The sequence below is a fragment of the Periplaneta americana genome, chromosome 1 (genome assembly GCF_040183065.1).
Source record: "Periplaneta americana isolate PAMFEO1 chromosome 1, P.americana_PAMFEO1_priV1, whole genome shotgun sequence".
NCBI classification, from domain to species: domain Eukaryota; kingdom Metazoa; phylum Arthropoda; class Insecta; order Blattodea; family Blattidae; genus Periplaneta; species Periplaneta americana.
Genome location: NC_091117.1, coordinates 7,429,758 through 7,446,498, shown reverse-complemented (window position 1 = coordinate 7,446,498; position 16,741 = coordinate 7,429,758). Strand labels below are relative to the sequence as shown.

The 16,741-nt window shown below is 33.2% G+C and overlaps 1 protein-coding gene across 1 annotated transcript; it reads right to left on the bottom strand.

Annotated features, from left to right (window-relative positions):
• Positions 1-733: 733 nt before the first annotated feature.
• Positions 734-16,055, bottom strand: LOC138708922 (leukocyte surface antigen CD53-like). Its single transcript, XM_069839277.1, has 5 exons — positions 15,976-16,055; positions 14,246-14,434; positions 13,539-13,709; positions 4,229-4,420; positions 734-2,095 (listed from the first exon to the last, which is right to left on the bottom strand). Exons 1-5 carry the CDS (start codon positions 16,036-16,038, stop codon positions 2,033-2,035), a joined length of 678 nt encoding a protein of 225 aa, XP_069695378.1. The 5' UTR covers positions 16,039-16,055; the 3' UTR covers positions 734-2,032.
• Positions 16,056-16,741: the final 686 nt, after the last annotated feature.

The window sequence follows — 16,741 nt, the reverse complement described above, 5'->3', positions numbered from 1 at the left end:
GCGGAGCCTTCTCGTTAACTACTTCATAATCGCTTCCTCATTCCAGGAGGCCTAGTCTGCAGACAACAATGCAATTGATAGTCGAAACGATTCACACATCAATATGACGCCAGTGAGTTGTTTGAAATTGTAATGAATAATAATATGTCATTGCAGAGAATTGAATTAATTTGGAAATCAATACCAAAATTAAGTACTTTAGAATTAGACTGTGTTAAATTAACTATTTCTGTTTTTATACTCCCCGCGTTTATCATTCACATCATTTTTATACGAATAAAAAACGTTTTACTTGAATCTTTTCCAAGTCCATCTGATACCGAAATCACAGATCTACAGCAATTGTTTTAACACGGCCCCCTTGTATAGAGATATAAATCACTGAAATAAAGAAGCATCAAAATACGTTATTCATTTATTAATTAATACGTCATCGTTATTGTTGGAATTGCCTATATAAAGAGAAGATATCCCGGATGGCTGGGCGGTTTCTTTCAGGAAATTCCGCTATGAACATAACCTCTAAAATATAAAAAACAAATGACGGTGTATCAGCTAACATAAAACGCATAGGTTGCGTACTGTATATAAATTAGTCAGCAAATCTATCAGTCTCTTTATAAATCATTCAGGAAATCACTCAATAGGTTGATGTAGTACTTATTAAATAAGTCAGTTAGTAAATCTATGAGCCATTAAATAAATACTTCAGTAAATCAGCCATCAATCAGGAACTCTGTGGGTTTATTAGCCATCCAATAAGTACCTCAGTCAATAAATCTATAAATTATTTAATAATTCAATCAGAAATCAAATACGTCAATGAGTCAGTGAGACAATTAAGTCAGTCAGCCAACTAGTAAGTCCGTAAGTCAGTGAGTTAGCAAGTCTGTAAATTAATGAGTCAGTCGGTAAGTCATTGGCTAATAGATTCAGTAAGTGATTCACTAAATGAGTCAGTGAGTGAGTGAATCATTATTTGTCAGTAAATCACTGATTCGGTAAATTAGTCAGAAAATAAATCAGTAAGTTTTTCAATAAGTGAGTGAATGAGTCAGTCAGAACAGTTCAGAAAGCCAGTGAGTGAGTGATTAGTGAATCAATAAGTAAGTCAGAGTGTGAGCGAGTGAGTAAGCCACAAGCGAACGAACCACTCATTCAATCAATGAATCAGTCTTCACTCGGAAAATCACTCACTTGTTGAATAATTTCAAGGGAAAAATTGTTCCGGGGCAGGTTATCGATTCCGGGACCCTTCGCTTATCGCACGAATGCTCTACCGACTGAGCTACCCAGGAACTACGCCAGACACCGTCTCAATTTTTCCCTTTATATCCACACAACTGAAGTGGGCTCACAAGGCGCCAGAAACCCAACTTTGAGTACACACGAACTCTGTGTGACTTGAATTGTGGTTTTATGTTAACGTCCTACAGTGACGTATATATTATGCAAACCTGGCTTTCAGGTAAAGCTTCCTGTGAAGGAGACTTGAATAATTTCAAAGGAAAAATTGTTCCGGGTCCGGGTATCGAGTTCCTGAGTAGCTCAGCCGATAGAGCATTCGTGCGCTAAGAGAAGGGTCCCTGGATCTATACCCGGCCCGGGAACAATTTTCCTCTTGAAATTATTCAAGTCTGCTGCCAAGCAGATTTACCTGAAAGCCAGATTTGCCGTCATTTGTTGAACAAATTAGGCCTAACTGTCAGGATGTCAATAAATTAGTAAATGAGTCTGACATCAGTGACTAAGTCAGCCAAAATTCATACACTATACTTAAGAAATCACATTAAAACTGTTCGCATAGCAGACTATTTGGCAGGGATAATTGCTTCGTGAAAACTTTTGACATTTGAACTGTTACAAAGCTATTCTGGATTGCTCTTGATCCGTACGAAAGAGGAAAATGTCAATATGAAAAAGTAACACACTGGACAGACAGACAGACAGACAGACAGACAGACAGACAGACAGACAGACAGACAGACAGACAGACAGGTCATCGCCGTGGAGGTGTAACTTTGTCACCGGATCACTTTAGAGAAGCTTTCTTGAGGGACGACGCCAGGAAAAAGGAAGAGGCGATGCCGGCAACCTGCAACACACACACGTAAAGAAACTGTTATTAGTTGGTGCAACGTTAATTGAATACAACAAGAAAATGTTAAATAGGAAAGGAACAGACGACAAAGGCGAAACGATACTTTGTTCAGTTGTCCCGTTAGCTCATAATTTACTTTTTTTTGTTTTTATTCAACAATATATAATTATCCAACAGTTTGTTTTTTGTTCATTACATTTTAAATACATTCTTTCATTCATTTAATTGTTGTATCTATTTGCTCCTTCGTTTGTTTAATTCGTTTATTAATTTGTTTCGTCTTAATTTAATTGATGTAGCCTATGTTACTTTTTTCCTTTGATTAATATGTTCATTCATTTCTTTCGTTCTAATTTAATTTTTGTATTTGTTTCTTTTTACCTTCATTCAATTTCCTTATTCATTTGTTTCGTCTTGATTAATCTAAGTATATTTGTTCCTATTTCTCGTTGTATAATTTTTCCGTCTTGATTTTTTACATTCGTTTCTGCTTTTCCTTTGTTTAATTCGTTTATTCATTTGTTTCGTTTCTTTTCACCTTCATTTGTTTATTGATTCGCTTCGTTCTAATTGAATTATTGTACTCCTTTCTTCCTACGGTTATTTAATTTGTATATTCACTTCTTTTACATCTTCATTTAATTCGTTTATTAATTTATTCTGTTCTAATTCAATTTGTACATTCGTTTCTTTTTATCTTTATTTGATTTGTTTATTCATTTGTTTCGTTGTAATTTTGTTTAGGCCTATATATTCGTTTTCACATTTATTTAATTTCTTTATTCATTTGTTTTACTTTAATTTAATTATTGTATTCGTTTCTGTTTATCTTTATTTGATATGTTTATTCATTTGTTTCGTTGTAATTTATTTATATATTCATTTGTTTTCACATTTGTTTAATTTGTTTATTCATTTGTTTCACTTTAATTTAATTTTTGTATTGGTTTCTTTTTATCTTTATTTGATTTGTTTATTAATTTGTTTCGTTCTAATTTTGTTTATTCGTTTGTTTTCACATTTATTTAACTTGTTTATTCATTTGTTTTACTTTAATTTAATTTTTGTATTGGTTTCTTTTTATCTTTATTTGATTTGTTTATTCATTTGTTTCGTTGTAATTTATTTATATATTCAGTTGTTTTCACATTTATTTAATTTATTTATTCATTTGTTTCACTTTAATTTAATTTTTGTATTGGTTTCTTTTTTTATCATTATTTGATTTGTTTATTCATTTGTTTCACTTTAATTTAATTTTTGTATTGGTTTCTTTTTTATCATTATTTGATTTGTTTATTCATTTGTTTCGTTGTAATCTTGTTTATATATTCATTTGTTTTTACATTTATTTAGTTTGTTTATTCATTTGTTTCACTTTAATTTAATTTTTGTATTTGTTTCTTTTTATCTTTATTTGATTTGTTTATTCATTTGTTTCGTTGTAATCTTGTTTATATATTCATTTGTTTTTACATTTATTTAGTTTGTTCATTCATTTGTTTCACTTTAATTTAATTTTTGTATTGGTTTCTTTTTATCTTTATTTGATTTGTTTATTCATTTGTTTCGTTGTAATTTTGTTTATATATTCATTTGTTTTCACATTTATTTAATTTGTTTATTCATTTGTTTTACTTTAATTTAATTTTTGTATTGGTCTCTTTTATTCATTTGTTTCGTTTTAATTTAATTTATGTATTAGTTTCTTATTGACTTCATTAAACTGTGCATTGATTTTTTTCTTCTTTTTTATTTGGTTATTTAACGACGCTGTATCAACTACTGGGTTATTTAGCGTCTATGGAATTGGTGATAGAGACATGGTATTTGGCGAGATGAGGACAAGAATTCGCCATAGATTACCTGACATTCTCCTTAAGGTTGGGGAAAACCTAGGAAACACCCAACTAAGGAATCAGTCCAAACAGGAATCGAACTCAAGCTCGAGCGCAGCTCCGGCTCTGCAGGCAAGCGCCTTTGCCGACTGAGCTACGCCGGTGACATTGGTTTTGTTACGATGTAATTATTTCAACTCGTTTATTTCTCCTTTAATTATTTCTGCATTTAATTTTTGTATCATTCATTTAATTGGTACTTTCTCCTCTTCAGTTTTTCAGGCCTCACCTGTACGCAAGCCGCTCCTATGCAGAGGCCCACGATGAGTCCGGCGCTCTCGCTGAACGAGTTGCTCAGCTTGCTGTAGCAGCCGTGCAGGAAGTTGCGGGAGGCCGTGTCGGGTCGCCTGCAAGAGTCAGGCGGGTCTTTCTTCAGCAGCGACTGCCATTGCCCCGGCCCTTCAAGTCCACAGCATTCCAGCTACAAACCGTAAAGACTTTAACAAAAATGGCGTCCATGATATGGCAATAATTGAATAACCGTGGAATGGTGACCGAAATATTAGCAGAAAACCTGCCTCAGATCCCACAACATCTGTCACAGGGTTTACAGGCACAGAACACGAGTCCCTTTGATGTGTAGCTGCTAGATAAACGAAGCTGTGGTTAGAATAAGGTTATTGGGTTATGCTTTCAGCATAGCAGTTGTGTACGCCAAACAAAACTGGTCCTAACTCCTAAACCGTAACAGATGGATCATAGTGGATTTCATTTTTGAAAAGGTCGTATTTATTAACGTATTTCACTCGTAATATGTACCGATCAATCTTTAATGCTCGATCATGCCGAAATGTACTAATTATACACCTGGTAGCAGTCCTTTAATGCATGTCATTAAAGTACACCTATTCATTAAAGTTCAGGTTTTCGATTATTCTCGAATATGCAATCGAAAGACAATGAGGGAAACGTCACGGAGGCTGGAAATCCAATACTGTCGCAGAAGGTTTTGTTCTGTTACTATAATAATTAGCGTTAATTGTAAATAATATTCAAATAAATTCAATTTGTCATCTCGTTTTTCAATTCTAAATCAATTTCCAGGTTATATCAAGATTAGTTCATGTTATTCTCTAGATTACATCAAGGTCAATGACATTATTGTTCCTCGGAAAAAAATCAATACTTTCGCGTCTGCGCACATCTCACAATTTACGAGCTATGCACAAGGTCACTTCCGATCTTCAGTCAGATACGAATAAAATGAATACTTCTGAATAATTTCAAGTTGCTCGTTTCATAAACAAATATACTTGCGTCTTAATTACTATCTTTATAGGCTCGTTGCATAATGTATTATTATGGTTAAGCTGTAGCAAGTGGTTGAAATTCTGTAAAATTACGAAAAGTATTTACATGTTTTTGGGTTACTTTTTAAACAACACAGCTTACAATTTTATTTTGAGAATAAAATAACAGTTGTTTATGATACAAGTTCGTAAAGGTTCTCTTTTTGGTACGAGTGTTAAGTTTGAGAAATGAGGGTCAAAACGGTAACTTTACGAATGTGTGTCATAAAATGTTGTTTCTACGAAAGCATAAATTTATATTAAATAAAAATTTCAAGTTGGGAAAGTTATAAAATCACAATGCCACGGCCATCTGAACTCAGAACACTTAAGAAATAAGTATCCATGGAATGACAGCCTGTTTTATTTATGTTCACGATTTCATGGCCGTCTAAAACGGTCATATAATGAACAATGCTGTTAGAAAAAGCTGAATGCTAAATCTTGTTGCAATGACTACTACAGATGTAACTTCACAATGTAAATATGAATGTTAAATTTGTTACTTATTTCTGTTACAAATGGTTTACCCGGAGGTTCATTGCCGCCCTCACATAAGCCCGCCATTGGTCCCTATCCTGAACAGGATTAATCCAGTCTGTACCATCATATCTCATCTTTCTCAAATCCATTTTAATATCATCCTCCCATCTACGTCTCGGCCTCCCTAAAGGTATTTTTCCCTCAAGTCTTCCAACTAACATTCTATAAGAATTTCTGGATTCACCCAAACGTGCTACATGCCCTGCCCATCTTAAAAGTCTGGATTTAATGTTCCTAATTATGTCAGGTGAAGAATACAATGCTTGCAGTTCTGTGTTGTGTAACTTTCTCCATTCATTCATTCATTCATTTATTTTATTCCATAGATCTTACATGAGCAATGAAGCTTTAAGATGTGGAACATGTCAACATTTTACAATATTACAATTACAATTTTTACAAAGTTTTATAGTTTTACAATTTAGTAATTTTCTAAAATTTTTACAATGTTGTACAATTTTTTTTTTTTTTTTTTTTTTTTTTTTTTTTTTTTTTTTTTTTTTTTTTTTTTTTTTTTTTTTTGGCGAGATGTTGTGAGATGAAATGAGGTCCGAGGATTCGCCAAAATATTACCCGGCATTTGCCTTTTCGGTGGGGGAAACCTCGGAAAAACCCAACCAGGTAATCAAATCAAAGGGGGTAATCAATCAAAGGTGTTGATGCCAAGGACTCGCCATAGACCATCCGGCTTCAGTCCCACGGCTGTGGAAAACCTCGGAAGAAACCAAAGTCCAAAGGGGGATCCAACCCAAGCCCGAACGCAGCTCCGGAACAGCAGCCCAGCGAGTCTGCCGACTGAGCTACATCGATGGCTCTACTAAAAGTATACAATACATAGCCAATCAGATTATTAAATTTACAAACGCAAACGATCATTCATAAGTTGAGCTATATTATAATACAAAACAATTTAATTAAATTTAAGGTATAAACAATTCAACCAGTTGTGATATACAGAAATTGATAATACATATCATGCAAACTACTTCAAATTACAAACACAAACAATTTATCAGTAGAGCTATATAGATTACTATTCAATTTAAAGCATATACAATTCATCGGCCAAAACTATACAAATATATACAATACAAAGTAGCATACTTTCATTAAGCTATACAAATTTGTGCAATTAATATCAAGTAGATTAATTCAATTTATAATCATAAACAATTCATCAGTTGAGCTATACATATTACCATTCAATTTACAGTAGGTCTATATACAATTCATCAGTAGAGCTACACAGACTAGTAATCATTTTAAGAACATATACAATTCATCAGCCAAACTATACAAACATATACAATCAAATTAGTTCAATTTACAAACTTATTTTCGTTAAGCTATACAATTCATATGAAGTAGATTAATTCAATTTATAAGCTTAAACAATTCATCAGTTGACGTATACAGTACATACAATTCATCAGTTATGCTAAACAAAAAATACAATACATAGTAAACAGATTAAGTCAATATAAAAACATATTTTAGTTGAGCTATATAAAATTGTACATGTCATTTAAGTAGAATAATTCAATTCACAAGCATAAACAATTCATCAATTGTGTAGAAGGTATGAGTATGTAGAAATTTGGTTAATTCTTTTCTGAACCTTTTCTCGTTGTTCTTCAAATCTTTAAGATTATTAGGCAGTGCATTGAAGACTGTTATACATGAATAGCGAACTCCTTTTTTAAAACAGCTTAGACTAACAGAGGGTAGATGAAGATCTGATTTATGTCTTGTATTAAAATGATGAATGTCTTGATTAGTACTGAATTTATCTTGGTTCTTAATATACAGCATCATTAGGGAAAGAATGTATTCACAAGGTAAAGTCAAGATTTCTAAGTTTCGGAAAATATTTTTACATGAGGTCCTTTTATGCACACCGGCCATTATTCTTATAGCTTTCTTTTGTAAAACAAAAACGTGTTTAGCTTCAGACGAGTTACCCCAGAATATTAATCCATATTTCATTACAGAGTGAAAATATGCAAAGTATGACATTTTAAGTAAGTTTATATCACCAATAGTAGATAAGGATCTTAATGCATAACAGGCAGAGCTCAATTTACGAGTAATACATTCTATATGCGTTTTCCAGTTCAAGTGATTATCCAATTCTAAACCAAGAAACTTTGTGCTTATAGATTCTTTGAGATGAGTTCCATTTAATCGAATACTGTAGGAAACCTGAGCACTATTGTGTGTACTAAATTTGACTGCACTGGTTTTATCAACATTAAGTGCTAGTTTATTTGCATGGAACCATTCATTCATTAGATTCAGCACTGTATTAGAAGTGTTTATAAAATGATCGTATTGTTTGCTTGAAATAATTACACTTGTATCATCTGCAAATAAAATTACTTTAGATAAATTGTTTATGGTCAAGGCTAAATCATTAATATAAACTAGAAACAACAATGGACCTAAAATTGACCCCTGCGGAACACCATGTTTAATATTTCTAAATTCTGAATAAGTAACTTTATGACTATTTGGTACATTTATTTCTACTTTTTGTTTTCTATTTGATAAGTACGATGTAAACCAACCCAACATCTCATCTTTAATACCATAAAACTTCAATTTTTTTACTAATATACTATGGTCTACACAATCAAATGCTTTAGCCAAGTCACAAAAAATCCCACCTACATGTAGTTTCGAATTTAATGAATTTAGTATTTCATCCACCAAACTAAAAGCAGCATTCTCTGTCGATTTTTGTTTTCTAAATCCAAACTGTTCTAAAACTAATATATTGTTGGACTCCAGGTAATGATATAATCTATTATACATAACTTTCTCAAACACTTTTGAAAATGTTGTTAATAATGATATGGGTCTGTAATTAGCAATAGTACATTTATCTCCCTTTTTGTATATTGGTTTTACTATTGAATATTTGAGTCTTTCTGGAAAAATACCACATTGCATTGACAAATTGCATAGATAGCTTAACGGATGGGATAATATTTCAGAACAAGCTTTCAGAACTTTACTTGGAATTTCATCATATCCAGAGGAATATTTTGTTTTTAGTTGTTTTATCACATGCATGATTTCTGCTGCGGTAGTGGGAATAAATTTGAGACCTAAAAACTCAGTGTTAAATGCATCAGTTAGGTAACCAAGTGCAGCATCTTCTGGACAATCTTGAATGTTTAAGTTCTGAATAATATTTATATAGAAGTCATTAAAATGATTTGCAATTGATTTTGGATTATCTATTTTACTATCATTGATTTTAATGCAAGTAATATTTTCACTCTTTGAATATCTATTAGTTTCATTTTTAATAATATCCCAAATAGTTTTAATCTTATTATCTGAATTTTGTATTTTTTCATTCAGATACATTTTCTTTGCATCTTTTATAACTTTTGTCAAAGTTTTACAGTAATTCTTGTAGTAATTAAGAACATGAGGATCATCACTATTCCTACTCATTAAATATAGATTCCTTTTTCTAGCACATGATATTTTAATTCCTTGAGTTATCCACATGTTTTTACTTTTACATTTTTTCACCACCTTGACTGGAAAACATTCATTGAAATAATTCGTAAATGTAGTGAAAAATGCATTAAATTTAGTATTAATATCAATGGTATCGGTACTATATACATTTTCCCAAGATTCATTTTGTAGACATGTATTTAAATGATGAAGAGATTCAGCATTTATAATCCTTTTTTTTATTTTTAGATTAACACTTTGGAATTTTTCACTCATATTGAAAACACTTAGAATTTGTGCATCGTGATCAGACAGGCCATTGACTAATGGTACTGTTGAATAGGAATTCAATCTACTTTTATCTATAAATATATTATCAATGGCAGTACTACTTCCAGCTTGTGTTCTGGTTGGAAAACTTACTGTGTGACTAAGATTATAAGTTTCAAGAAGTGAGTTTAATTTTCTTTTACGTGAGCTTTCTGATAGATAATCTATGTTTATGTCACCACAGATTACAAATTCGGTATGTGGTTTATAAAGTCTTTTCAATAATGAATCTAAGTTAGTTGTAAATTTCTTATAATCTCCCATTGGCGCCCTATAAACACATAAGATAATTAAATTTGATATCTCATAACCAATTTGTATTCCACAGATTTCAATATCTTGTTCAAGGCAAAAATCAGATATATCAATTTTACTAAATAATAGATCCTCTCTGATAAAAATACAGGCACCCCCTTTTTGGAAGACATCTCTACAGAAATGAGAACCTAATACATATCCATGTAAAGACAGTTGTAGTATTTCCTGTTGCTTCATATGATGTTCAGTTATACATAATATCTGAGGTTTATGCTTTTGAGTTGCTAAAGAAGTGATCAATTCATCAGTTTTTTGTTTTAATCCCCTAATATTTTGATGAAAAATAGTGAAGTTACTGTGTTCATTACTAGAAACATCAGAGCATTTACAATTTAGTTGAACTTGTTTCAAACACCTTACTGGTGGGAGGTTTAACCTAAAAAAGGAGAAGCCCTAGCATTAACTAACACAGGAATATTACAACTCTGCTTTTTAACATGGCTGCCTCTGATGCTATTAGCAATAAGAACCGAAAGGTGCTCCTTGCCTCTACCATTCAGATGCAGGCCATGTGACGTATATTCATACCTTCTTATAGGGCTTACATCTATCAAACCAATGTGTGATGCCCCAGGTCTCATCAGAGCCCGCTCAAGCCGCACATTCACACTCCGCACCCTCCTGCGAAGATACGGCTTGTCGTACCTGCTGAAAAGACTGAGAAATCTCACATTGGTATGGCTGCTCATCTCAATTATGTTGTTGACATCTTTCTCAATAGAATAGTTACAATCGTTATCAATACTATTACCTGGCCCACCCACTATAACTACATGATCCCTCTTAGAAAAATCTGAACTCAATTTCATCATATCCTCAACAACATTCTTGAGAGGAGCATTAGGCTTACATACACTAGATACTTCAAACTCATCGCCCAGTTTCGACTTCAAAAGTGAGGAAATACCTCTTGCATGGCTGCTTCCTAAAATCAATACTTTACTCCTACAATCATTAACCTTATCTGTTTTCTGACTTACCTTTACTAGTGTCGATACTGGGTCTGAGTTCTCCTGATCAACATTCATTGCTTGAAGAGCACTGAATTTGTTGGTCAGTTTGATTGATGCAGCATCATCCGCAGAGAAACGTCTACTCCTAGATTTGGAATTCTTCGGTTTCATCCAAGTGTGAGATCTCCCTTTATTCGAAACACTAATGCTATCCTTCAAAGCTCTCAATTTATTAATTTCACACTTTGCCTCATCTAATTCCAATTCTAGGACTCTGATTCTCTCCAGTTGATCGCGCATCTTTCTATCATATATACAATCACTACATTCCCAACTACCTTTGTCAACAAAATTATCAGGATCTATATCTATACATTTCCAATGAAAACAGAAATTACAATTGTTACATACCAATCCTTTCACTACAATCCTTCTACAACTACGACAGTTTCCAGACAGAGCAGCCATAGCACACATTATGTATATACTGTACCTTATTTACAAATTCAATTTCACTCACTTTTCAATTTAATGTACTTACGTATATTAGTTTTAGGTTATTTCCACCCTTTAGTATCACCACACTATAATATTTCAATAGGCCAACACTACACTTTATCACTTCACTATACCACACTTTTCGACGTTGAAACTACATGACACGTCACTGCACTTATATTTCGGTCTAGATGAAACTTCACTATTTATGTTTTAAATTATTTCTACTTTGAAGTATCACCACACTACAATATTTCAATGGACCAACACTACACTTTATCACTTCACTATACCAGTACAACACTTGTCGACGTTAATCTACACGATACGTCACTTCACTGCACTTATATTTCAGTCTTGATGTAACTTCACTATTTATGTTATTTAACACACGCAATTTCTTAACCAACAATAGTATTTATATTGAAATGTGCTATTAATAATTTAGCCTAGTCCTTGTTAAAATATGTAAACACGTTCTATATTAGGTGTTACAATTAAGCCTACTTATGTATCAATTAAATATTTCAACTTTACAAATAACAAAGAGCCTTAAAATTAGTCAACTTATGGGTTAAGAATTACTCAAGTTAAAAGAAGAAAAGGTCGGGAATAGTGACTAAAGTGTTGATTTGAGGTTAACTGTTTACAATATGGCGATTTATGTTGTGTATGAAATGCGAAGTATATTATTACAAAATTGCGTGGAAAATGGATGTTATGAATTTATGATTTATGTCAGATGATTAGTGAGTATTTTAAGTATCTTTAAATATGATGCTATGAATATATATATGAGAATTATGTTAAATATGAGTATGAAAACACAGAGCTGCTTTATGGCAATCTTATCTCCTCAGTCACTACTACCAACCTCCATTCTCCTGTAACTTCATCCCGCTTAGCCCCAAATATTTTCCTAAGCACCTTATTCTCGAACACACTTAACCTCTGTTCCTCTCTCAAAGTGAGAGTCCAATTTCACAACCATACAGAACAACCGGTAATATAACTGTTTTATAAATTCTAACTTTTAGATTTTCTGAAAGCAGACTAGATGATGAAAGCTTCTCAACGGAATAATAACAGGCATTTCCCATATTTATTCTGTGTTTAATTTCCTTTCGAATGTCATTTATATTTGTTACTGTTGTTCCAAGGTATTTGATTTTTTACAACTTTTATCCTGAGGGAAAAAGACGTCTGGATTTAATGTTCCTATTTATTTGTGTTACGTGTAATATTTACGTAATGAAAATGAAGGCAATGCACTAATTTCTTATTGATTGAAGATGGTACACTAAATATTGCATTTTCTTTGGCAGTGCGTAAAATGAATAGTCGTGCGTAAAGTTATTACTTTTTTACGCACTAGTATTTTAAAAGCTCACTTTACGCACTATCATAGAAAAACATCATTTTGGATAGATCAGTCTTTATTCTTTCATTTGTATGTAACATATTCCTATAAATATGCCGTAGAAACAAGGTGGGTCAAAAGTCGCTTTCCCCAATATTCGTTCTTAGGTTTCATACTTTTACACATATACAGATGCCATAACTTGAATAAACGATGTAATAAGTAGTGGGTTGACAACCATGTTCGTGCGTCAACTGTTATTCTGTTGTCATGTCTTGTTATTGTTGTTGTTTTGTTTTATTGTAAATTAAATGTAGTTAAATGTAACGAAGTGTTTGGGGAAAGCGACTTTTAACCCACCCTGTGTTAAGTTACTAGCATCCAAAGCTGGAATTGCGTCATTGTTACGAGAAAATCTGTCCGTTTCATCGTTGTGACCCTCGGATAATAGCGTTACTCAACGTGGAAACTTGAAATTTTCTGTAGTGTAAACCCATATTCCCGAATTCATTAAATTAATTTGGAAACGTTAGCTTCAGTAGTTTGTGTTTTTTATTACATTCCTATACATATTGTGTGTCCTCTTAAAATTAGAATTAATGTAATTCTGTATTTATTCGAATTCATAGAAATGTTCTCATGATCTTAATACTCAAACTAAAATCATATCTTCGTATGTATCAGCGTAACATTCTGAATCACCCTGTAGCTTCAATACGCTACCACTTTGTCTTAACTGGTTAGAGCCATAAAATATTTTCTCTGCATACCAACCTTGCTTTGCATAAAGTCCCATGACATTTTGTCGACGGAGTTGGCTTCGTACCTTTCCATGGACTTCAGCATCGAGGAGTTGAGATTCGAATGAAAGACTTCCATGTCGAAGGTTGTAGAGACTCCCACACTTATAACCAATGCAAGAATCAGGGCTTGGATAACTCCGAACTGCAGGAGTAAACAAAATCATGTTGAAATCTTGATAATGGAATTTGCCTGAACATTGAGGCAACGTTAACAGGTGAAGAACACCTTCAAAATAAATAACAAGTAACTCTTCGTTATATGGGGCGCTCAGAGCACAAAAATAAACTTATCAGAAAATTAGAATTGAAGATGAGAAAGAAAGGCGGAAAAGGAAGAGAAGATGAGGAAGGAAATGTGAAAGGAAGAAAAGTGTAAACGTAAGTAAAGAAAAAGAGAAAATGAGGTGACATTGAGAAGAAAGCGAGGGATAGCAGAAAAGGAGAAGAAATTGAGAAATAGTGGAGTGGATAAAGAAGAAAAGATGGAAAAAATAAAAGAGGAGAAAAAGATTATAAAGCAAGGGAAAACTAAGAAGATGAAAAGAATGTGTGCAGACTTTATGATCACTCTGTAGGGCTGCAGAAAAATGTAATATGATAGTATAGTAAAATATAACAATGTAATATAAATTTAAATGTAATTGTTTAAACCATTCTTGTCAGTAGGGCAATACTTACCCAGGACAGCATCTTAGGGTTCTCCTTGAAGGCCCCGAAAAAGCCCAAGAAAGCCACGGATGTCACCAAACACCCAATGACTATGAGGGCAATGGGGGACGCCAGGAATTTGTTCTCCACGAAGTAGCTGAATTCATTCATGGCTGTCCTCACAGAAGCACCAACCACGATCACTCCAATACCGAAACCCTGTCAGCAAATATTTCCACCTCACTTACCACCTCGATTAGCTCTATTTTGGTTCCAATTACTACACAGTAATAGGCGTATAGGGTGAGATTTATTAAAAAAATGACGGATTTAAATTTACTTATACCTGCCCAATCAATCAATAAACCAATAAATAAATAAATAAATAAATAAATAAATAAATAAATAAATAAATAAATAAATAAATAAATAAATAAATAAATAAATAAATAAATAAATAAATAAATAAATAAATAAATAAATAAATAAATAAATAAATCAATCAATCAATCAATCAATTCCTTCTTAAATTCATTAATCTATCTGTCAACCTATCGACCATGCATCGATCCATCCGTCAATATATCACCCAATCAATCAATCAATCGTTCCATCTTTAAATTCATGGATTTAATCGTCAATCTATCGATTCATACAACTATCCCCCGTCAATTTATCAAACCATCAATCCATCAATCAATCTGTGAACATTTTCGTCAATCTATCAATCAATCCATCGATCCATTCTTAAATCCGTGGATCTGTCCATAAATCTATCGTTGCACCCTTCGATCCATCTAATAATCCAGCGATCCATTTGTTAATCCATCGATTCATTTATTAATCCATGGATCTGTCAATCAATCTATTCCTAACTTCGTTGTATCTAACTGTAAGTCGTCGATCAGTCCATCGATCCACCCGTCAATGAATCCATCATTAAATCCATAAATTTATCCGTCAATCTATCGGTTCATACATCTATCAATCCGTAAATTTATCAAACCACAGATCCATCTATCAATACACGAACACATTCATCAATCCAGTCTTAAATCCATGGATCTGTCCATCAACCTATCGATCCACCAAATGATCCATCTATCAATCCAGCAATCCATCCATTAATCCATCGATCCATTCGTTAATCTATCAATCTATTCCTAAATTCGTTGGATCTATTCGCAAATCAGTTGATCGTCCATCGATCTACCGCCTATTGACCGATCCATCTATCCTTAAATCCATTAATCTATCCGTCTATCTCTCGATTCATCCATCGATCAGCCCTCCAATCTATCGATCCATCCGTCGATCTATGAATCCATTCGCCAATTTACCGATCCAGTTGTCAACTACCAATCAATTCAATCGATCCATTCTCAAATCCATCCGTTAAATCATCGATCCATTCATCAATCCATGAACCCATCCAACGACATAGGCTATCCGTCCACCTATCCATCCTTTAGTGCGTTCATACATCCCTTGACACAAGCATGCATATCAATCTACTCTTCTACTTATCTACACATACAGCTTCTATCCGTCTACCTTCCTATCTGTTTTGTATCTCAACCAAACAACCAAATTATTCATATGTCTTCCTACAGTGGATTAGTTTGTCAATAACGTTACTTTGTGAGTTATGATACCTGACTACTCAAGGTAGAAATACCTTACGAAATACTTTGAGATCTAACGCGTAATGAATAACAATAAAAATGGTGGATTCGAGGCAGATTTTACAGCACACGTACCAAACCCAGGACTGAGAAAGCGAGCAGAAAATATTTCACCAGCCTCAATCCGACTTGGCCCATTTTGTTGTTGAGCCGCTTCACCTTTGATCAGGTCTGAACCCCGGCTCTGTAGAGACTCCATCAAACTATACATAGAGAATTTATTGCGCGTTCAAAAGAAGAGACAGTTGAACGTACACGCTGGAGGGAAGGCTAATGGGTTGCTGGTTGTGTCATATGTCATTTATTATGCTGCAATAGGTAATAACTGTTGGCATGGCAACTGCTGTTCATATAGACTGCCTCACAACTTAGAACACACACAATTTATTACAAAAATAAAGACGTAAAAAATTGCTCATGCTATGGGACAAATACTTAAAAGGAAGCAGAAAATGTATTTACTGTATCTTTTATACGTAAGTGATGTTCATAGACGTAAAGATGGCGGTAATTGAGCAATTGAGCTAATGAGAGGGGTAACGGAGGAAACCTATATACGATAAATTATCCCCCTTTAATTTGATTACCCCCCTTTGATTTGATTACCTGGTTGGGTTTTTCCTTTGTTTTCTCCAACCAAAAGGCAAATGCCGGGTAATATTTTGGCAAATCCTCGGACCTCACCTCATCTCACTACATCTCGCCAAAATATTGTAAAAAATTGCACGAAATTGTAAAAATTGTAGAAAATTACTAAATTATAAAACTGTAAAAATCTGTAAAAATTGTAACTGTAATACTGTAAAATTTTGACTTGTTCCACATCTTAGAGCTTCATTGT

Bases quoted from the DNA above. Each gene is read 5' to 3' on its own strand.
- LOC138708922 (XM_069839277.1), bottom strand. From the start codon at position 16,038: ATGGGCCAAGTCGGATTGAGGCTGGTGAAATATTTTCTGCTCGCTTTC. The intron at 14,435-15,975 runs GTACGTGTGCTG...ATTTGCTGACAG, and splicing joins CTTTCTCAGTCCTGGGTTTG to GGTTTCGGTATTGGAGTGAT. The intron at 4,421-13,538 runs GTTGGTATGCAG...TACGGTTTGTAG, and splicing joins GGGACTTTATGCAAAGCAAG to CTGGAATGCTGTGGACTTGA.